At 47.8% G+C, this 22,347-nt stretch overlaps 1 protein-coding gene across 12 annotated transcripts in view; it reads left to right on the top strand.

The window, feature by feature from the left end:
* NOS1AP (nitric oxide synthase 1 adaptor protein) overlaps positions 1 to 22,347 on the top strand; it is a 175,263-nt gene that overhangs the window by 36,363 nt on the left and 116,553 nt on the right. For all 12 annotated transcript variants that reach the window (XM_073356236.1, XM_073356232.1, XM_073356231.1 and 9 more), the window contains one exon: positions 5,794 to 5,865. In XM_073356236.1, the coding sequence (XP_073212337.1) occupies positions 5,794 to 5,865 (72 nt within the window). The remainder of the gene's footprint in view (positions 1 to 5,793; positions 5,866 to 22,347) is intronic.

Below are 22,347 nucleotides of genomic sequence, written 5' to 3'. Positions count from 1 at the left end.
ACGCATATTCCAATTTTAGCACCAGACCACCTAGCCACAGAGTACATTAATCGCAAGGGGTATTTCTCAATGGTTCTTCAGGTGCTTGTAGATCACCGTGGGTGTTTCACAGACATTAATGCAGGCTGGTCCATAAAGGTGCATGATGTACGCATCTTTCGGAACACTGGCCTGTTCAGGAAGCTGCAAGCAGGGACTTTCGTCCAGGACCAGAAAATCACTGTAGCGGAAGTCGAAATGCCCATTGTGATCCTGGGAGACCCCCCACCTACCCCTTAATGCCGTGGCTTATGAAACCATACATGAGGCAACTTGCTCAGCCTGTTGTTGAACCATTCCTTGCTGCTGTCAAGTGCAGAATGACTGAGTGTGCTTTTGGTCGTTTAAAGGCCCGCTGACGCTGCCTCTCTGTGAAGCTGGACCTGGCCGATTACAATATTCCTATGCTTATAGCGTGTACTAAACGCTCCATTATATTTGTGAAGGAAAGGGTGAAAGCTTCATTCAAGGCTGGACCACTGAGTCTCAGTGCCTAGAGGCTGATTTCGAACAGCCAGAGACCAGGGCTATTAGAGGGGCGCAGAGCCTTAAGGATCAGGGATGCCTTGAGGCAGCAATTTGAAGCTGAAAGCCACTAATATTTGTTGCTGTGCTCAGGAGTGCAGTGTTTGTAATGCTAGGAGGTGATTGTGATTGGTGCGGACGATGCAATATGAAGGTCTGTTGCTTTGCAGGACTCTGTTTGCTTTCAAGTAATAGAATAAAGATTGCTTTCAACCCAACACAATTGTTTTATTCAACAACAACTGGAGGGGAGAGTCAAACAAAAAAACACATCCCCAGTGAGAGGTTGGGGGAAGGGAAGGTCCCAGGAGGAGGTGGAGTCCCAGTATGGCTAAAGATTTGTGTATGTCCAGGGATCGTATCCAGCCTTCTCCTTTGGAGTACAATGCAGCAGGTTTTGTACTTCAGCAGGGCCAAACTGCAGAGGGATGGGTGTTGAGTGCAGTAGGTAGTGGGAGTCCACAGTGCTGAACTGTGAGGAGGGAGGAGTGGAATGCTGAGGGTAGAGAGTGGAGCCAGGAGGTTGATAACAGTGTGGTGGTGGTGTGCATGGGGCGCATGGGAAAGAGTTTTGCGACAGTGACTGCAGGGGAGGGCGGGCACGGAGCTGCTCGGTTTGAAGAGCTAGTATTGCCTGGAGCATGTCCACTTGGTGCTCCATAATGTTTAAGAACCGTTTCGTGGCTTCATTCTGGCGTGCCACATTCTCCTTTCATTCCGTCTTCTCTCTGTCCTGCCACTCCTTCAATTCCTGTTTCTCGGCAGCGGAGAGCATCATAACCTCACACAGAAAGTCCTCCTTAGTTCTTCGTGGCTGCTTTCTAATTCTGTGCAGCCGTTCTGCTGCCGATAACAAAGAGGAGGCTGGGCTCCCAAGGTCATCTCTGTGAAGTTTAAACACAACATTGTACAGAAGCAGTATTGTTTGCAACACAGAGACCACTGATTCAGCGATTTAAAACACAGCCAGTACTCTCACACCTGTTACTAACTGGCTGACCCCAGGCAAGCACACATGAGCTACAAGACCCCCAAAATGGTGAGTAGCCACAGGGGCAGGGGCAATCGCTCTTCCTGGACCCTGCTGTACACTGGGCACGTGGCTTTTGGGAGAGCCAGCACTGTAGGGGGGGCTTGATAATCATTCCTGTCCCCACATTTTCCACAGGATGTGATCATTATGGAAGATATCTCACTGATGAGGGTGAGCAGGGAATCAAGAGAGGGTCTCCTCCAAGACGGCGGCTTCTGCCCTGACCCTTATACAGCTCTCCTGTGTGCAGCAATGGCTTTTCCCTCCACTTCACCCCCATGGTGGCACAGGAAAGTTACCATTAGTGGGGCAAGAAACAAAGCAGCTCTGCCCAAGAACCTGTGGCAGCGGATTGCCCAGTATCTCCACGAGAGTTTCCTGGAGATCTCTGAGGCAGATTCCCATAAAGTGAGAGAGTCAATCAACACCCTGTTCCATCGCTCAGACTAGGCATGTGGTGGGAGACCAGCCTGCTTTCTGCAACCCTCCTGCTGCCAACAACATGCTTCAGCGATTTCCAAAATCAAATCCACTTACCAGGGGCCTCCTCTCCTGTTTGCGTTTCGCCAACATCCAACAGCTGTGACTGGCTGGCCTCCCCCAGAGTAGAAAAGAGCTCCTGGCTGCATGCATCTCTGACCTCCAAGTCATCCTCTGCCTCTGGGTCCCCCTCCCTTGCCACATCCTCTTCCAAGATTTCCTCCTCCTGGCTTGGTCTACTCTCGACTGGAATGTGAGCCACCGAAGTATCCACAGTGGTCTTCGCAGTGCAGGTGGGGTCACCGCTGAGTATCACGTCCAGCTCTTTGTAGAACTGGCAGCTTGTGGGCACAGCATCGGAGTGGCGGTTTGCCTTGTGGTAGGCATTCCACAGCTCCTTCACTTTGACCCTGCACTGCAGTGTGTCCCGGTCATGGCCTCTTTCTGTCATACATCATGAAATCTGTCCATAGGTATCATAATTCCTACGGCTGGAGTGCAGCTGGGACTGCACAGCCTCCTCTCCCCAAATGCTGATGAGGTCCAGCAGCTTGGCATTGCTCCAAGCGGGGGATTGCCTGGTGCATGGAGCAGGCATGGCCATCTGGAAAGATGCGCTGAGACCACTGCACACATCGCCAAGCAAACAGGAAGGGGACTTTCAAAATTCCAAAGGAATGTACGGGGTCCAAAGGAATGTACAGTTGGTCACCTGAGGGCAGGGCAGTAGAGTTCAAACTAGAGAGATAACAGGCATTGTGGGACACCTTTATCCCCTTGGCAGCCAGAGGTCTAAGGGCACCCAGATCATGGGGTTGCATCCCTGATCATCTTGGCTAATAGCCATCAACCTATCTAGTTCTTTTTTGAATTCTGTTATAGTCTTGGCCTTCACAACATCCTCTTGGAAAGAGTTCCACAGGTTGACTGTTATGTGAAAAAAATAGTTTCTTTTGTTTGTTTTTTAAACCTGCTGCTTATTAATTTCATTGGGTGACCCCTAGCTCTTGTGTTATGAGAAGGAGTAAATAACACTTCCTTATTTACTTTCTCCACACTAGTAATGGTTTTATAGACTTCTTTCACATCCCCCCTTAGTCGCCTCTTTTCCAAACTGAGAAGTCCCAGTCTTATTAATCTCTCTCATATGGAATCTGTTCCATACCCCTAATCATTTTTGTTGCCCTTTTCTGTTCCTTTTCCAATTCCAGTATATCTTTTTTGAGATGCGGCACCCAGATTTACATGCAGTACTCAAGGTGTGGGTGTATCATGAATTTATATAGAGCCCATATGATATTTTCTGTCTTCTTATTTACCCCTTTCTTAATGATTCCCAGCATTTTCTTAGTTTTTTGTTTGTTTGGTTTTTTTACTTGCAGTTGCACACTGAGCGGATATTTTCAGAGAACTATCCACAATGACTCCAAGATCTTTCTTGAGTGGTAACAGCTAATTTATACCCCATCATTTTATATGTGTAATTGGATTATGTTTTCCAATGTGCATTACTTTGCATTTGTCAACATTGAATTTCATCTGCTATTTTATTGCCCAGTCACCCAGTTTTGTGAGATCCCTTTGTAACTCTTCACAGTCTGCTTTGGACTTCACTATCTTGAGTAGTTTTGCATTGTCTGCAAATTTTGCCACCTCACTGTTTACCCCTTTTTTCAAGATCATTTATGAATAGTACTGGTCTCCATTCAGATCCCTGGGGGATACTGCTATTTACCTCTCTGTTCTGAAAACTGACCATTTAATCCTACCCTATCTTTTAACCAGTTACTGATCCATGAGGGGACCTTCCCTCTTATTCAATGACAGCTTAATTTGTTTAAGAGCCTTTGGTAAGGGATCTTGTCAAAGGCTTTCTGAAAATCTAAGTACACTATATCCACTGGATCCACCTTGTCCACATGCTTGTTGACCCCCCTCAGAGAATTCCTGTGTATTGGTGAGGCATGATTTCCCTTTACAAAAGCCATGTTGACTCTTCCCCAACAACTTATGTTTATCTCTGTGTCTGATAATTCTGTTCTTTACTATAGTTTCAACATTTACCTGGTACTGAAGTCAGGCTTGTAATTGCCGGGATCACCTCTGAAGCCTTTTTTTCAAAAATTTGGTGTCACATTAGCTGTCCTCCAGTCATCTGGTTCAGAAGCTGATTTAAATGATAGGTTACAAACCACAATCAGTACTAGTTCAGCAATTTCACATTTGAGTTCCTTCAGAACTTCTTTCAATGGAAGACTAAAAAATTAACACTATACAAAATGACATTGGCTTATAGTAAAGGAATTAAAAACTGTCTGCTGAAAGATCTCATCAAACCATAATTTTACTTGGGAAATCCTCATCCCATGGGGTGATGGAGTAGTCTGTTCTTGACATAATAATACTCAGTCTTTATCAATGATCTTGAAGAAAATGATTTCAGGTAAAGTTTATAGAGGATATATGTTGATGAAGTAGTAAATACTGAGGACCGGCCGGTTTTAGAGTGGTCCGGATCTCTTTATAAGCTGGATGCAATCAGGTAATGTGTTTTAATACTGCCACCTGCAAGGAACGATATCTAGGAACAGAAAAGGCCACTTACAGGACAGAGGACCACATCCTGGAAAGCAGGGACTCTGAGAGACCTAGAGGTCATGATGGAAACCAGATGAACATGAGATCCCAGTGGGATGTTGTGGTTAAAAGGGCTTATGCAATGCTTGGCTATCTAAGTGGATGACTATCGAACTGTATATAGCACTGGTGAGATCATTATTGGATACTGAGTCCAATTCTGGTGTCCAAATTTCAAAAACAATGTTATAAAATTGGAAGGAGCTCAGTAAAGAGTTATAAGGACGATTTGAGGTCTGGAAGGCCTTATAGCGAGAGACTAAATAAGTCAAATATGGTTTATACAAGGGAAGTTTTAAGGGGTGACTAGATAATCTCCTATAAGTACCTATATGAGGAAGACATTTCTGAGAGCAAAGGGCTCTTGAATCTAGCAGGCAAAAGTATAACAGGATCCAGTGACAGGAAGCTGATGCTTAGCACATTCAGAATCAAAATAAGGCACACTTTTTTAGCAGCAAGGGTAATTAACCATTGGAACAACTTAGCTAAGGACATGGGAGGGGGGGCTCTCCGCACTGGGGATCTTACGGTGAGAAGTCTTTCCAAAAGACCTGCCGGACGATATGGGTTTGATGCAGGAATCACTGGGTGGAGTCTCTGTCCTGTGCTATGCAGGAGGTCAGACTAGGTTGTCATAATGGTCCCTGCTGGTCTTAAAACCAAAAATGAAGACCGTTAACTATGTGGTTTGATGAAATGCCTTGCATGGTAGGGAGAACGAATAATCTGCAGATATGTGAAAGATGAAAACATCAGGCCAATAGATGGGGGGGGGGATTTAGGATGACAGCCTAGGAATAATGGGATGAAATTAAGAAATGGAAAATTTAGGATGAATATCAAGGAAAATTTCCTGACAGATGGATTAGACTGTGGAATAGTTTCCCAGGGAAAGTGACAGAACTGTCATTGTCTAGGACACGTAAAATAGACTGGACAAAGTGCTGTGATGTCTAAGGAGAAATGCTCCTGCATTGGCAGGGGGTGGTTTAGCTGCTTGGTGGAAAAGTCCCTGCATGTCTGTGCTATTTTACAGACATTGGAGCTGTACTAATCCTATATTCTTCTTTTTGCAGTACATTGGAAGCCTTGATGTGCCTCGGCCAAACAGCAGGGTGGAGATTGTGACTGCAATGCGGAGAATCAGGGTAAGTGTTGCAAAGGGTGTATGTTTCCTTGTGTGTGCCACATGGTTAAAGAGCCCAAGAAGGGGCACTGGAGGGCATGGCTGCCTGATGGATTCTGTGCTCTTGACGAAACATTAATGTTTCTCGTAAGTTGGCTTCTTTGATGATCTTTCTGACTCCACATGTTCTCACTGTAGGTTTCATGTCTTTGTCTATGTTGTCTTGGATGTTGGAAGACTCCCATAAAATACGGGTTTTTTTTCTTGGTGGGGTATTGACTGGCATGGAGGCATCCAGTGCCTACCATGTGCCAGTGTCTTGACTTGGGTTTGGTGGGGTTTGAGTGGCTGTCTCAGAAGCTGTCAGCTGATAGGGAGGGAAGTGTAGAAGGAGAGCGTGGTTGTGCATGTCTGTCTTGGTTCCTGAAGCACAGACAGATGCATGCGCAACTCTTAGATGAAGCCGGGCATGTGTTGTGCAGAAGGCTCTCCATGAAGCATATGTGAATGGTTGAGCCCATTGCATTTCCAGAGTTGTTGTGCTATTGCACCACTTCATTATCAGAGAGGAGTGGTGGCCCTGGAATCACAAGTGGGTCTGTTCTGGGTACCTGTGTTGTTATCCCTGTGATTTGTGCCTAGTTTTTTTTTTATCATTGAAGGCCAATTTTAACCGTGTAGTCGGCTGGCCAGTGGCAGTAAGGTGGTGAGTGGTATTTACTCTTACAATTATGACACTGTCATGTTTGGAGATTTCCCTGGGATCTGCAGGAATGACACCTAAGTTATACCCCAGAACCACAGCCTGGCACTGCTCTGAATTTCTCCAAGGGTGGATTTGATTGAAATCATGATTTAGATCACTAGTGAGGAAGACTCGATTTAATCATGGATTTCTACATAAAAGTGCATTCTTGTTGGTTGTTATAACCTTAATACATATTCTTCACAACTCAGATAGATGTAGGTTTCATTTTTAGAAGGTACACACTATACATTTTTAAGTGATTTATTTAAAACTTTTCAGATTAGTTTTATAGCTATATCAGAAAATGAATGAATGATTGTTTGGTTATTTCATTTACCAAAGGTAATTGAAGCAGATATTTATGAAGTCATTGGGAGGTGAAATTCAACAGGTTAATCCTTAGTATTTGTGGGATTTTCTGGCCATGCTGTATTAGGAGGAGAACATCACCAGACAGACATTTAAATTGTTTTATTTAACTAAAACAACAATGTTATGTATTCTGGATTTTTTTCTTCAACAACAAACATAGAATATTTTAACAAAACAAGCATATGAATTTTTGAATTTAAACATTCAAGTTTTTTAAAATCAGGTTTGTTTTTGTTAAAATTGTTTTTAACTAAAATAGTTAAATGAAATATTTTTAAAAACAAAACAAAAATTAAATTGACTGTCAGCCAGGTCAACACAAGAAACTTAAAATATTGGCTTCTGCAGCTAACTCAGTCGTCTTCACCTTCATTTTCCTGTTTGTTCATAATCTGGAAAAGAAAAACAAGCTTTCCTGCTTTTTCAGGTCCCAAACGATTTTTCAATTTGGAATGAATTAGTCCAAAGGAAGAAAATATTCTTTCTACACTGGCAGAAGAAGCTACTGCTGTTAAAAGTGAGATTCTTCTTTGAGTGATTGCTCATGTGTGCGTGCTTGCCACGTGCACTGGTGCTGGAAGTTTTTCCCCTAGCAGTACAGGTAGGGGGGAGCGCCCTCCCCGTGACCCCTGGAGCGGCGCCTGCCTGGTGCGGTATAAGGAGGGCTGTGTTCCCCCCACCCTCAGTTCCTTCTTGCTGCCAGTCAAGGTGCATCGGAACTGCTCAGCTCCAGCTTTGCTGCAGCTCGTCCCCAGAACTCTTCATTTGTTCAGTAGTACCTGTAGTTAGCTAATTCAGTTAGTTTAGCCATTCAGTTAGTCATTGAGCCTGGGCCAGGGTATGCCCCACGCCCCAGGCTTTAAGTCATGTGGCTCTTGTAGGCGTTCTGTGCCAAGGAGCGACCCGCACGCAGATTGTCCGTGCTGCTTGGGAGAAACCCATGTCAGCGAAAGGTGCAAGATCTGCAAGTCTTTCAAGCCCCGGACTAAAAAATAAAGGGACTTTAGGCTCCAGGCTATCCTAATGGAGTTGGCGCTGGCCCCAACCGTGGCACACTGCTCCGAACCGGGACCTGGCACCGCGGCATTGGTATGTGGAGACCCTCTGGTACCATCGTCCAGTCGGCACCGCTCCCTGTCCACCGGGCACGCCAAGAGGACCGGAAAGACTCCCTCTTTGTAATGGCACCGAGGGAAGTCTGGGACAGAGGCTAGGCCTATGTCGGGTAGTCCTTGATCCCCATCGGGCCCGAGGCCTCCGACTCATGTTGAGCGGAGTAGCCCGGCCCCTTCAGAGCAGACCTCTCTGGATGCCATCTACGTCCGAAGCCCTCCAGGCAGCCTGGGACGTCATGTCCATGCCGGTGCCCAGAGCTCTGCCAATGTTGGCCCCGTGCTCCAGAGGCAAGCTGCCACTGGGATCGCCGCAGTCGCCACCGGCCCAGTACCAGTCTCGGTCAAGGGAACGTTCCCGACACCGCCCAGCGACGTTCAGGGCTCAGTCTATGTGGATCGCCCTCGACACCGGCCAGACTGTCTGGATGGGTGCCGTCCAACCGGGACTCCCAGCATTGCTCGTCTTCGCAATGAAAATATCGACGGAACCATGGTGGATGTCGCCAACAGTCCTAGTCTCGCAGGAGATACTGCAGTCAGTCGTGGCACGATTGTTGACACCATTCCCGCTTGGACTCCCGTTCCAATCTCCTTCCTTAGATATTTTTAAGGTCAGGCTTGACAAAGCCCTGGCTGGGATGATTTAGTTGGGGATTGGTCCTGCTTTGAGCAGGGGGTTGGACTAGATGACCTCCTGAGGTCCCTTCCAACCCTGAGATTCTATGACTCTATGATTCCAAGTCTCCACCAAGGCACCGTAGCCCCGGGCATCGATCGCTGGCATCCCGCAGATGCGGGTCCGCCCATCGAGGCCGTTCGCGGAGCAGCTACTACTGTCAGTGCCGCTCCTCCACGTCAAGATCGTGGTCCCGTGGCCTACGTTGATCCCGGCACCGCAGATACTCTCGGTTCAGAGGCAGCTGTGGATCATATGCCAGCCCGGCCTCCCCTCACAGCCGTCCATCTACAGGCCAAGCTAGTCAGCCCAAACAGCCGGCTCCGCCGGTGCCTCAGCAAGCGCAATGGCACCAAGCATCGTGGCCAGCCCAGTGGTACCAGTGGGCACCATGGCCTCCAGTGCAGCCCCCAGTGGGGGCTCGCTCGGTGGCCGGGACCTCAGAAGCACCATTGGCGTCCATCTTTAGACCGCCAGAAAAAAGGTGCCTGGTCTCGCCCCGTCCGGAGGAGCTGATTGTGGCCCCATCCCCCTCTGTCCCGCAGGAGGACTACACCAAGACTTTCTAAAAAGCGTGGCAGCGAGCCTCCACCTCCAGGCTGAGGAGATGGAAGAGCCCTCAGACTCCCTGTTCAATGTGCTGTCACCGTTCAGCACTGGTCAGGGTGGCCTTGCCACTCCATGAAGGGGTGGCAAGAATTTTGAATGCCCTGTGGCAAACTCCAGCCTTGTTAGCTCCCATCTCTAAAAAGGCGGAGTGCAAGTACTTTGTACACATGACGGGACACCAGTATCTGTATACCCACCTGACGCTCAACTCCTTGGTGGTCGAGTCAGTCAACTACAGGGAGCGGCAGGGGCAACCAGCCCCGACCCCCAAGAAGAAAGACTCTCGGGGGCTGGATGCTTTCGGGAGAAAAGTTTATTCATTGTCAAGCTTTTAGCTACAAGTAGCAAACCATCAGGCTCTCCTGGGTCGCTATGAGTTTAACGTCTGGGAATCTCTCCCCAAGTTTGAGAACTCTCTCTGGGAGCTCAATAAGGAGTTCAAGGCGCTCGTGGAGGAAGGGGCGGTGGCTGCAAGGTATCCCTGCAAGCCGCTTCGGATGCAGTGGCCTCGACCACACGGTCCATGGCCTCAGCAGTGTCCATGAGATGGGTGTCATGGCTTCTGCTCTCTGGGCTCTCCAGTGAAGCACAGTCATCAATGCAAGATCTCCCTTTCGACAGGAAGGCTGTTTGCTGAAGAAACGGACACAAGGCTGCATGGCATGAAAGACTCCCACTCGACCCTCCAGACCATGGGCCTCTATGTCCCTCCTCCGGCAAAACCCAAGTTCAAGCCACAGCAGGCTCCTACCCAGGCCACCCTCCGGAAGTACAAGGCCACCCACAAAAATCAGCGGGACTGTAGAAAGCGCCCGCAATGGCAATCCCAGCCTGCCCCCCAGCCTGGATCTTCTAAGGTCAAGCAGGTGGGCAAAAGACGTTTTTGACGGGATGCTTGGGGGTACCTTGCCAGTTCTCAGCAGGGACCTACCCACAATAAAACTCCCTTTCTCCAATCGGTTGTGTGCTTTCCTTCCAGAATGGTCGCAGCTCACCTCAGACCAATGGGTCCTCAACACCATCTCCCGAGGTTACACCCTTGAGATTACCTCCTCCCCACCCAACCGCCCTCCGCCCCCGTCCCTCCTGGGGGACCCCCCTCACGATGCTCTGCTCGAGCAGGAGGTGGGGCGGCTCCTGGACCTAGGAGCGATAGAGGCAGTGCCCAAGGAGTTCCTGGGCAAGGGGTATTACTCCCGGTATTTCCTTATCCCTAAGGCCAAAGGGGGGCTCAGGCCCATCATGGACCTGCGGGATCTGAACCAATACATGGTGAAACTCAAGTTCCACATGGTTTCCCTGACCTCCATCATCCCCTCCCTGGATCCCGGGGACTGATCCCTTGATCTGCAGGACGCGTACTTCCACATCCACATATTGGAGGGGCACAGACACTTCCTCGGTTTCATGGTGGGACAGAGTCACTACCAATTCACGGTCCTACCATTTGGTCTGTCCACTGCCCCCAGGGTCTTTACAAAGTGTATGGCGGTGGTAGCAGCCTACCTCAGACGCCAGAGGGTCCAGATATTCCCATATCTGGATGACTGGGTCAAAGGCACCTCTCAGTCACAGGTGAGGGATCATGTGGCGCTCCTCCTGTCCACATGTACTGCCCTGGGCCTGTAGATAAACAATGCCAAGTCCACGTTAGTCCCGGTCCAATGCATACAGTTTATCGGGGCACTACAGGACGCAACGTCGGCCAGGGCCTCTCTCGCACCAGACAGGTTTGAGACCCTGAAAGGGCTCATCGACTCTGTCACAAGGTTCCCGGTGACGACAGCCAGGGCTTGCCTGTAACTGCTGGGTCACATGTCTGCGTGCACATATGTGGTCCGTCATGCCAGACTCAGAATGAGGCCCCTCCAGCTCTGGCTGGCCTCGCAGTTCTCCCAGGCCACAGACAGAATGGACAAAGTCCTCACTGTGCTGAACACAATGATCACCTCCCCGCAGTGGTGGTCCACCCCAAACAACATGCTCCAAGCGGTTCAGGGACAGGGCCCCGTCGTTGGAGCTGGTGTCCGACATGTCAGACCTGGGTTGGGGGGCACATGTGGTGAACTTTCAGACCCAAAGCCTGTGGTCTCTACAAGACCTACCCCTCAATATAAACCTCAAGGAACTCAGGGCGGGTGTGACTGGCATTGTATGGCCTTCCGCTCGCACCTGGAGGGCAAGGTGATCCGGGTGCTCACGGACAACATGACCTCGATGTTCTATATCAACAGGGCCTCTGCCACGAAGCCCTCAGTCTGTGGGACTTCTGTAGAGCCCCCAACATCTACCTAAAAACCTTCCACCTGCTGGGCACCTGGAATGTGAGGGCAGATCTCTTGAGCAGGGATTTTTCCTCTCAGCACAAGTGGTCTCTACACCCGGAAGTGGCTCACCAGCTCTTCCGAAGGTGGGGTACTCCCAAGGTGGACCTATTTGCGACTGGGCAGAACCAACAATGTCCCCGGTTCTGCTCCGGGGGGGGCTTAGGGAGGGGCGCTATCTCGGATGCCTTTCCCCTGTCCTGGTCAGGCCAGCTCCTCTACGCCTTTTCCCCCTGTTCCATCTGATCAGCAGGGCCCTGGAGAGAATAAAGATGGACAAGGCCAGGGTCCTCCTCATTCTGCCAGCTTGGCCCAGGCAGCACTGGTACAGGACCCTCTCAGGGCTGGTGGTAGCTCCACCCGGACCTGCTCTCTCAGGACCAGGGCCGCCGCCTCCATCTCAACCTAGCAACGCTTCACCTCACGGCATGGCTGCTCAGTGGCTAGGTGGCAAGGAAAGGACATGCTCGAAAGTAGACTACCCTCCACTTGCCGCTCCAGCTTATTCTTGATTACCTCCTCCACCTGAGGGCCCAGGGACTGGCGCCCTCGTCAGTCAGGGTACACTTGGCGCCCATATCGGCCTTTCCCATGCTGTGACCGGCCGGTTCCTTAAGGATTTGGATCATGTCTAGCCATATTCCAAGCTTCTGGTTCCACAGTGGGACCTAAACCTGGTGCTGGATCATCTCACTGGCCATGTGTTCCTGGTCGCACCTCTTGTGGAAGGTGGCCTTCCTGGTAGCTATCATGTTGGCCAGGCAGGTCTCGGAGCTCAGGGCCCTAACCTCCGAACCACCGTATACGGTTTTTCATAAGGACATGGTGCAGCTCCGCCCACACCCCATGTTCCTCCCGAAGGTGGTCTCCGCCTAGCATATGGGTCAGGACATTTTTCTGTCAGTCCTCTGCCCCAAGCCTCACGCAACTGGTGAGGAATGCCATCTCCATGCGCTCGACGTGCGGCGAGCTCTGGCTTTCTACCTCGAGCGGACCAAGCAGTTCAGAAAGTCTTCGCAATTGATCATCACTTCGGCTGAGTGCGTGAAGGGTCAGCCGATTTCCACTCAGCAGCTTTCTAAGTGGATCACTTCGTGCATCCATTCCTGTTTATGAGCTGGCGGAGGTTCCCACACCGCCCATTGTGAGGGCACACTCGACTCGGGCTCAGGCCTCGTCGGCTGCCTTCGTGGCCCACGTCCCCATCCAGGACATTTGCAGGGCCGCCACGTAGTCTTCGGTTCACACGTTCACCTCGCACTTTGCGATCATCTCCCAGGCCAGGGATGATGCCGGGTTCGGCAGGGTGGTACTCCGTCCCGAGAACTTGTGAACGCCTACTGACCTCCAACAGATATAGCTTGGAATCACCTATTGTGGAATAAACACAAGCAATCACTTGAAGAAAAGACAGTTACCTTTTCTGTAACTGGTGTTTTTCAAGGTGTGTTGCTCATGTCTATTCCACATCCCACCCTCCTTCCTCTCTGTCGGAGTTGTCTAGCAAGAAGGAACTGAGGATGGGGGGAGCGCAGCCCTCCTTATACCGTGCCAGGCAGGCGCCACTCCAGTGGTCGAGGGTGGGGGGGCACTCCCCCCTACGGGCACTGCTTGGGGAAAAACTTCCAGCACCAGTGCACGTGGCGAGCACGCACACCTATTGTGGAATAGACATGAGCAACACATCTTGAAGAACACCACTTACGGAAAAGGTAACTGTCTTTTATCACTTCAGCAGTCTCTGAATCCAAGTGCTTAAGTCACTTCCACCTGGTGTGACTTTCTTTAAAACATCATCAGCAAACATTTCTTGAATGGTTCTTATTCCCAAACTGGGTCTCTCTTACTGCCTGCTGTCATTTATAGGTTTTCCCGTCTAGTGAGAGAATGGTATGGTAGATCTCAAATCAATGAAGGCCACACTCAGAAAGACCTCAAGACTTCTGGAATATGCTGCTCAAACAGTTTCACTTTTGTTTCTACTGCCTGTCCCTCCCTTCTCACATTTATCTCCAGACATCTTCTTGTCCAGATCTATTCCGCCCCCAACAATCTTCTGTTCATTGAACTTTCTGAAACTTTGCGCTTTTAGTGAGAGGTAAGGGATTGACTCGTGTACACAAATTTGCAGCAGGACAGTAGGGTTGAGGTCTGTTATTTCTCATCTCTCTCTATATATAATTTATTTATTTCAAAACATTTTTGCTCTTAACCAGCATGCTACCTCTGGAGACACAAATCCACAGTTTGAGAACTGCAAAAGTGAGCATCTCTGATGGTATCTTCTAGACTGAGCACTGAGTCCCATTGGGTAGATAGAAAGATTAACCTAAATAATCTATACAGAAGCCCCTGGAACCCCATAAACTTGGGTCCCTAATCCATGAACTATTAGAACTCATTTAGAAAACTTTTGTTAAACATTACATGAATATATTGTCTAATACTATAGAATTAGAATTTATAATCCCTATTCCATGATGAGATACATTATAGCTCAAAGATATCTTAATTAAAACTATCTTTAGATAAGTTTTTTTTCTCAAAGCATTTTATCAAAAAAATCTGATTTAAATAAAAAAAATGTGATTTATGTATTTATTACATTGATTTTTCTCCACCCTGATTTCTCCCAAGAGTAGTTGTTCCCGGTGCATTGCTAGCCAGTGCCAGGGGGTTGGGGATTGCTGCCTTTGTGTTAACGTTCTGTCGTGCTATACAAGGGGGGCTGTGCTGCGCAGACAAGGATGTACGCAGAAGCTAGGTGTAGTAGAGAGAGTGAGCCTGGAACATAGGGCCTGGTGCAAAGCCTGAGGCCTAAATCAAAGTTAAAAAAAAGTCAGGCCCTGTCATAATGCAAACACCTACTTACAGCTTCACTACCTGGTATGTGAACTTGGCAAAAGCCTGGCTGGCATTGGTAAAACACAGGCATTCTAAGTACTACTAGGCGCTGGGTATTCATGTAAACACATTCTGGAAGGCTAGCACAGGTCCACCCCAACGTGGAGTTATGGCATAACCCCAATCATGGGTGATGGCACAGGAACACACCGACCCCAAGTAACACAGGGATGGGAGGATGATGGTGGGGGATGTTTTGTTTGAATGAGCTGGTCCAAGGTGTGGGGTCAGTAACTGACCACGTCAGGAGTGTGGTACGTAACCCGTTCCCATCCATGTATACAAGAGAAATCCTTGGAGGGGCACCTTTGTCCAGCCGAAAGTGCCATTGCTGAGTGAGCTGAGCCCATTATGACGGGCATACCTGTTAGTGTCCCTGTAGCTCCTGCGGGGCACTAGGACCATGCTCTGTTGACAATAAATCTGGCTGAGCGCCTTTGCCACAGAACTCAGATTGTGGTCTTTCTGGGCAATGCTGTCGGGTTTGCTGAGCCAGCTGTCTGCGCAGCTTGGTACAGCTTACTGAGAGAGCATGTGCGCACACCAGCTGCCAACAGTAGGCACCTGAGGGTAGACGTATTGGACCTGTATATTGGGTATATGTAATACTGAGTGCTGTTTGACTCCCCTTTAAATAGGAAATTAGTCAAAGGAAATGAGCAGTGCACAGGAGAAGGCTGATTACTACTTCCCTGCTGGATGAGCGTTTTAGCTACACAAAAGACACGGTCTTGATGTTGTGCTTATGGGTGTGGGAATATGCCTGTGCAATGACTGGTAATGTGCTAGTTACTGTATCCAATTGGAGAATGCACAGCAGGGGGGTCTGTAGGGACCCTACTGGGGTTTTGAGGGTGTTCCAGTTTTCCTGATGTTAGTAGTGACTGGGGATAGGTTCAGACATCTTCTGGGTTACCCTGGCCGAAGATGTTTGGGTATTTGTCCAAAGATCTCATGTTCTGTTCTGGCTGAATTAGAATGGCCATGAGAGAAGTCCACCTTCTGGCGGCTCTGCTGTCTGCCTCACTTGAAACCAGAAAGTGCAGAGGGGCATGTACGTGGAAGTGGGGTAGGGTGGGTGGGGGCTAGGAAGCAAATGACTCAGCCCTTTGGGTTTGGTTTGATTCTGCCATATCCAGCCTGCCCTCTAAGCTGGCAGCTCAACATCTCCCGCAGCCTTCATGGGATGTGGTGCTAGGACTTGGAGTGGTTCAGTCCAGCTGTTACTTCAGATGTTGATGTTTCAGAATTACCACAACTGGCAGTAACCACCACCCCCTCTTGTTGGCAGCCTGAGCCTAGAAACCAAGGACTAGAGAACGCTTGGGAGGGAGGCATCCTATCTCCCCTGGAACAGTGCTATCTCCCCGGCTCCTTGAAGTACCAGTTCCGTCAGTCTCTGTGCGTGTGGTTCATACTGAGAACTTGCTCTGTTGGCAAACAAGCAAGCTCCTCTCACCATCCGGGAGCATTACCCAGTGGCAAGAATCCTTCTAATTAAAACACAGTGGACACATCTCACATCACTGACTTATTGGATTCTAAGCAAAGTTATACGTAGTACCCTGGCTTTTGGTTTGTTCCCAGTAGTACCTGCAGCGTGCTTAGTGCTATACAAGCATAAAGGAAGGGCTGGTCACTGGCCAGAACAACTTAAGACTAGAATGTACTCCCCACTGGGGACTGATTTAAAACTTGTCCTGTCCACTGATCAGTGAGATGAACGCTGATGAGAGCCCACCTCCCCTGGGAGAACCACAGAGGGAACAGCGCTGCGATTCCAAAGAGCTAATAGATCTCCCCCGAACCTCTGCTTTGTCTGCATTAATCTTGCAGTGGAGTCCTCAAGTCTTCCTTCATTTAGTTTATTTCAAAATGTCCCAAAGTCCATCTCTGATGGCCTAAGCCAGTGAAGCTTCTCATTGAAACCTGACAGATAAAACACATGCCCCTTCCAGAATGTTGCACAACAGGTGAATCCTCTGTACTTCACAGATCAGTCGTGTGTAAATACCCTGTGGTGAGGTGTGGAAGGGTGCTGGTTGAGAAGCCCCTAATCAGCTCCTGCCAGTCCAAATCAAGGGGAATGGCTTGGGGCTGGGTGAATTGCCCTATGTTTGCCTGGTAACTGACCACATCTGTCAGCCTCATTAGCAGGCGCTATAAGGCTTGAAAGAAGTGAGAGAAGGGGAGCGGGGAGACTAAGAGTGGGAGGTTAGGCTCATAGGGAGTAGGAGCCTCCTAGTCTGTTGCTAACCAGGTCTGTGGTAGGCCAAGCAGTTGTAAATAGTCAGAAACTGATGGTGGGGAACTGATCACAAATAAAGAACACGGGTGTTGCACCAGATTGAAGTGTCCCTGATTCACAGAGGAGTGGGGCCAAGGGGCCGAATACCCAGGGGTGCAGCGTGAACCCCATTACATGAGGGTCTGCTTCTATCCTGATCAAATATAATCTTATGCAGTGCTGGACTTTGCCATTTTCTCCTGTACTAAAAGGCCAGGTTGCCTGCTCACTACAAACCCCAACCATAAACAATGAGCAAAGAAGAAGAATTTAATGCCCTTTAGACACTGATTTTGTGGGCACTTCATTGACGTTTCCATCTTCAGCAAGACAAAAGTGGTGGAGGACTGACTTTCGTCAAGAAGGCTTCTTTTCACAGCTCTCTTCAGTCCATTAACAATTGACACCCCGACCCAGCCACAACTTGCAAAATCATTTTAATGTGAAATTTGTTCTCCTTTTTCAGTATGTCTGTGCAGCACTGAATGAATGGTTGTTTACTGCTGGAGGAATTTTGCATCACTGCGCATGCACAGAATTCATGGCCCCCCACAGATTTCTTTGCTTCCCCACAGAAAAATGACTTCTGACCAGGAAGTAAAGGGAACCCACAAGAGTAGTCACCACCCCTCCCCAGCAGTGCAGGCAGGTTGGTTTGGGCATCTGGAGCAGCCGGTAGAGATGTAAATCACCGTCAGAGCTGGGGGGCTGGGCAGTCATTCCTTGCTATTGTGGCACGCTCAGGGTGGAAGATCAGGGCTTTGGGGTGTTTCTGAGGAGGTAGGAGTGGGGCAGGCTCTGTCCCCTCAGGCAGAGCAGAATGTAGCAGCCTGTTGGCTTAGTGAATTGTTCCCGTTGTCCTTAGTGAATTCCCCAGGAGTTTAAAACGTGTAAAAAATTTTAAGGCTCCTTTACATTGCCAGAGTGGTGTAAAGGAGCCTTATTGTAAAGGACAGTATGGCCTTATAAATGCTTATGGTGCTTTAGTGATTAGAACCGGTCTAAATTTTTGGATTGAAAAAAATTCTTATCAAAATGTGCTTCGTGAACTGTTTGTTACTGACCTTTCTGGAGATGGTCAGAAGGTCCAGGGACATCTATATTGAACACATCACCGGCCACCGACAGTACCAGGAGGAGTGAGCCGGTACGACATTGTGCACACACTGTGGGAAAGAGACTGAGAGGCCTTCCCCCTCGTACCGTATGAACTGGAACCGTAAACCCGCTGAACATTAAACCCCACCAAATGAGGGTAGACCCATCCCCACCCCCGTATTCGCTCACTATACCCAGCATACTGAACATAGCTGTTGTGTGGATAACTTACCCCATATCTCGATGTCTGTACTCTGACCGGTTAAACTTTTCCCCCAGGCGGGGAGATTGCAGATTATTATGTGATCCTTGCTCCACCAGCTCCTAAATCGAGTTTTGCACCCCTTGATAATCTGTACCTTATCCCCTGACAACCAGAAACTTCTATGCTTGAACTCTGTACTGTTCCTTATTTCAACATTACCTCAATAAAATTATTAAGTTGTGAGTTTGAGTCCCCAGCCCTCGCTTGCTCCTCAGTTACCTATGATGTAACACTGAGCGTATGGCTGCATATATTTGTTGACTGATAACTAGAAATAAAGGGTCAAACCTAGCTACATTACTATTAGAGGGAGCTTGGGGATTTCCTCCAATGCTCCCCACTTCCATTCTCCACGCATTGTACTGTAGTTGAAATAAATTACCAAAGTAATTGAAACCAGCGTGATTATATTGCATTATTTTAACAAATAAAATATGCAGAATTTTAAAATATTGTGTGCAGATTTTAATCTTTTTTTTATGCAGAATTCCCCCAGGAATAACTGTTATAACTTGTTTCAGAGTAACAGCCATGTTAGTCTGTATTCAGAAAAAGAAAAGGAGTACTGGTGGCACCTTAGAGACTAACCAATTTATTTGAGCATAAGCTTTCGTGAGTTACAGCTCACTTCATCTGTAGCTCACGAAAGCTTATGCTCAAATAAATTGGTTAGTCTCTAAGGTGCCACAAGTACTCCTTTCCTTATTGTAAGGAGAGTGATCACTTTACATAAGCTATTACCAGCAGGAGAGTGGGGTGGGGGGGAGAGAAAACCTTTTGTAGTGATAATCACCCATTTTTTCATGGTTTGTGTGTATAAAAACATCTTCTGTATTTTCCACAGTATGCATCCGATGAAGTGAGCTGTAGCTCACGAAAGCTTATGCTCAAATAAATTGGTTACTCTCTAAGGTGCCACAAGTACTCCTTTTTTCTTTTTGTTATAACTTGTTAGATCCTGCAGTGGTATGTGTTCATGGAAAGATATCTCTACTTCTCTCTTTTCAAATACTCTGATCCTTAGCCTTCTTTCTAAATGATCTCCCACAAAGAAACCCTTAATGAAAAGTGTTCTGAAAGGAGTATGGACACCAACCTAAAAGAGACCATGAAATGTTCATAATTATGAGGGGGTGAGTGCAGGTGTTTGATTATGAAAATTAATAAACTAAAACACAATAAAAAATACAAAAAGGTAAATGACTTACAGGAGAGTTTCTCAAACTGAGGGTTGTGACCCCTTAGGTGGGTTGCAGGTGGTTACATGGGGGTTGCAAGTTGTCAGCTCCATGGGGCTGACAGCCCCAATCTCCCATTAAATTACTCGCTCCCATTTTTAATTTATATGGGGAGGTGTCCTATTCAGAGACTTGCTATGTGAAAGAGGTCACCAATACAAAAGTTGAAAAACTGACTTACAGCCTGTATGTGTTTCCACGTACTATGTGCCTCTCCAATGGAATTACGTGATTACAGTTGTTCAGCTTGTCAAAGCTGCAAGACCAGACAATACAAAACCAGACAAAACTCCATTGATGTAGCACGTTAGGGTGGGGGTTACAGTAATAAAGAGAGGTTTCAGAGTAGCAGCCGTGTTAGTCTGTATTCACAAAAAGAAAAGGAGTACTTGTGGCATCTTAGAGACTAACAAATATATTTGAGCATAAGCTTTTGTGAGCTACAGCTCACTTTATCAGATGCATTCAGTGGAAAATACAGTGGGGAGATTTATATACATAGAGAACATGAAACAATGGGTGTTACCATACACATTGTAACAAGAGAGAGTGATCACTTAAGGTGAGCTGTTACCAGCGGCGGGGGGGGGGGGGGGGGGGGGGGGTGGAACGGGACGGGGACCTTTTGTCATGATAATCAAGGTGGGCCATTTCCAGCAGTTGACAAGAATGTCTGAGGAACAGTGGGGATTGGAGGGGGGGAATAAACATGGGGAAATAATTTTACTTTGTGTAATGACCCATCCACTCCCAGTCTCTATTCAAGCCTAAATTAATTGTATCCAGTTTACAAATTAATTCCAATTCAGCAGTCTCTCGTTGGAGTCTGTTTTTGAAGTTTTTTTGTTGAAGAATTGCAACTTTTAGGTCTGTAATCGAGTGACCAAAGAGATTGAAGTGTTCTCCAACTGGTTTCTTATTGTTATAATTCTTGACATCTGATTTGTGTAATAAAGAGGAGGCAATACATGTGAATAGAGAAGGAGGGGGTTGGGACAGGAGAGCAATGGGGTTAGGTGGGATGGCAATCTGGCATTCTTTGAGTAGTCTCAACATTTTAATCCAAATGTGGCTAGAAATGGAGGGCAAATGTCTTTAAATTCATATAATTGCTCTCTACAGCAGCAAGTCATCCTTTATTTGGGTGATAACTCGGACAGATCTTGAATACCACTGTCTGGGCATGATCCTACTCTTCCATTTTTGTAAAATCACATGCTTGGTGATGATTGCAGCTTTCAAGAAACAAAGTTTTCCCATGGAGCTAAACCCAGGTTAGCAGTTAAATAACCGTTATCTAGGATATAATCTCTGGCTGAGGTTTGGATACTGAAATAAAGCACCACTTTAACTCTTGTTTGGTGCTGTAACAAATTAAAAGGAACCCTGATGCATATGCGATATCTGTCCAACACTAGGGCAGCTGTGGAAAGAGGAGGACATAGATTTTAGAGGACTAAATCAAAAAGGAATATGCTTAAATCCTCCTTGAACAATATAAATGGACTGGCGAACCAGTTTGGCTGTCCACGGGCAAATTTTGAAGTGTAGAACAGCCCGAGAGATCACAGTAAAGAATAATAGGGATTTCTGGTGAAAGGTGTGAAATTTAAACGAGAAAGGGTCATGTACCTATGGTCTAGTACAGCCTGGGAAAAGAAGAAAGATATTAAGGTGATATCTTCAGCTTACAGATCACAGTTCTGCCAGCGATGCATTTACTTTTCATTGCTACAAGTTAACACTCAGATGGCAATTGCTGAAAGAGGTCCGAGAAAGCAAATATTAATCGAGTTTTTTTCAGTTTGTGGCTTTGGCAGCACAGTATATATAGCCCTTTTCCTGTTTCCCCGTGCTCTTTGTGGGTCTTTCACACAGCAATAGTGGAGAGAGAAATTCTAACATGTAGGATAACCACAAAAGTTAGCAAGAGGACTCTAGGGGCCAGCATAATGCCTAAGACTGCTTACAACTGGATAGATGTCAAGGTGACTTGTGTCCCTTTAGAAAGGGCAGCGTAGTCATGTGCTGTGCTTTAAAGAATTCAGACTTTTCTTTTCCAAAGACTCTTGTCAATGAGCAAAGGACTATGTGGAAAATTATGGAGCAGCTTGGGGATCTCAAATGCAAGGAATCATGCCGGCAGGTGCTCTGGTGTGTGGGCTCCAGAAGAGATGGCAGCTAGTCTAGTGAGACTGTGTACAGTATCTGAACACAGTAGCTGGGCTTGAAGCCTGGAAAGTTCTTAATGTGACACTTCGTTTAGAGGAGTGCTTTGGAATTGGACCAATGAGACAGGGAGCTCTACAAGCCTGCAGAACAGCCTCCTAAGGGAAGCACTGGGAGCCCATCCCTGGCCCCAAAGTACTGGTCTCCTGTACCAAAATACGCTGCACTTGCTGCCCGGGCTGGGCTCAAGCAGCTGACAGGCCTCTATTCCCAGGATCCTATTGTGAGGTCTCTCATAAGAGACTAGTGAGGTGCTGTGCGCAGTGATGTCTCCTGCCGGGCTGCTGGGCGTAGCTCTGCTGCTGTCATCACTAGGAAGGGGAATGGTCACAGGTGAGCTGTGCTGCGACCTGTTAGGAATCCCCCTTTGATAGGGAGCAGAAGTCATGTTCCAGTGGAATTCTTGGGAAACATGGGCACTATCTTTAAAGTCAGGACCCAGAGAGGGAGAGTGGAGAGACTGCACCAAGTAGGGCCTTGGGCTAAGCCACTGAGATCCTAAGGGTACATATTCACTACCCGCCGGATTGGCGGGTAGTGATCGATCCATCGGGGATCGATTTATCGCGTCTCATCTAGATGCGATAAATTGATCCCCGAATCGACGCCTGTACTCCACCTCTGCAGGAGGAGTAATCG

This window comes from Lepidochelys kempii, chromosome 8, assembly GCF_965140265.1.
Source record: "Lepidochelys kempii isolate rLepKem1 chromosome 8, rLepKem1.hap2, whole genome shotgun sequence".
Lineage (NCBI taxonomy): Eukaryota > Metazoa > Chordata > Testudines > Cheloniidae > Lepidochelys > Lepidochelys kempii.
Note: the sequence above shows the minus strand (reverse complement) of the source record. Positions and strands in the feature narration are given on the sequence as shown.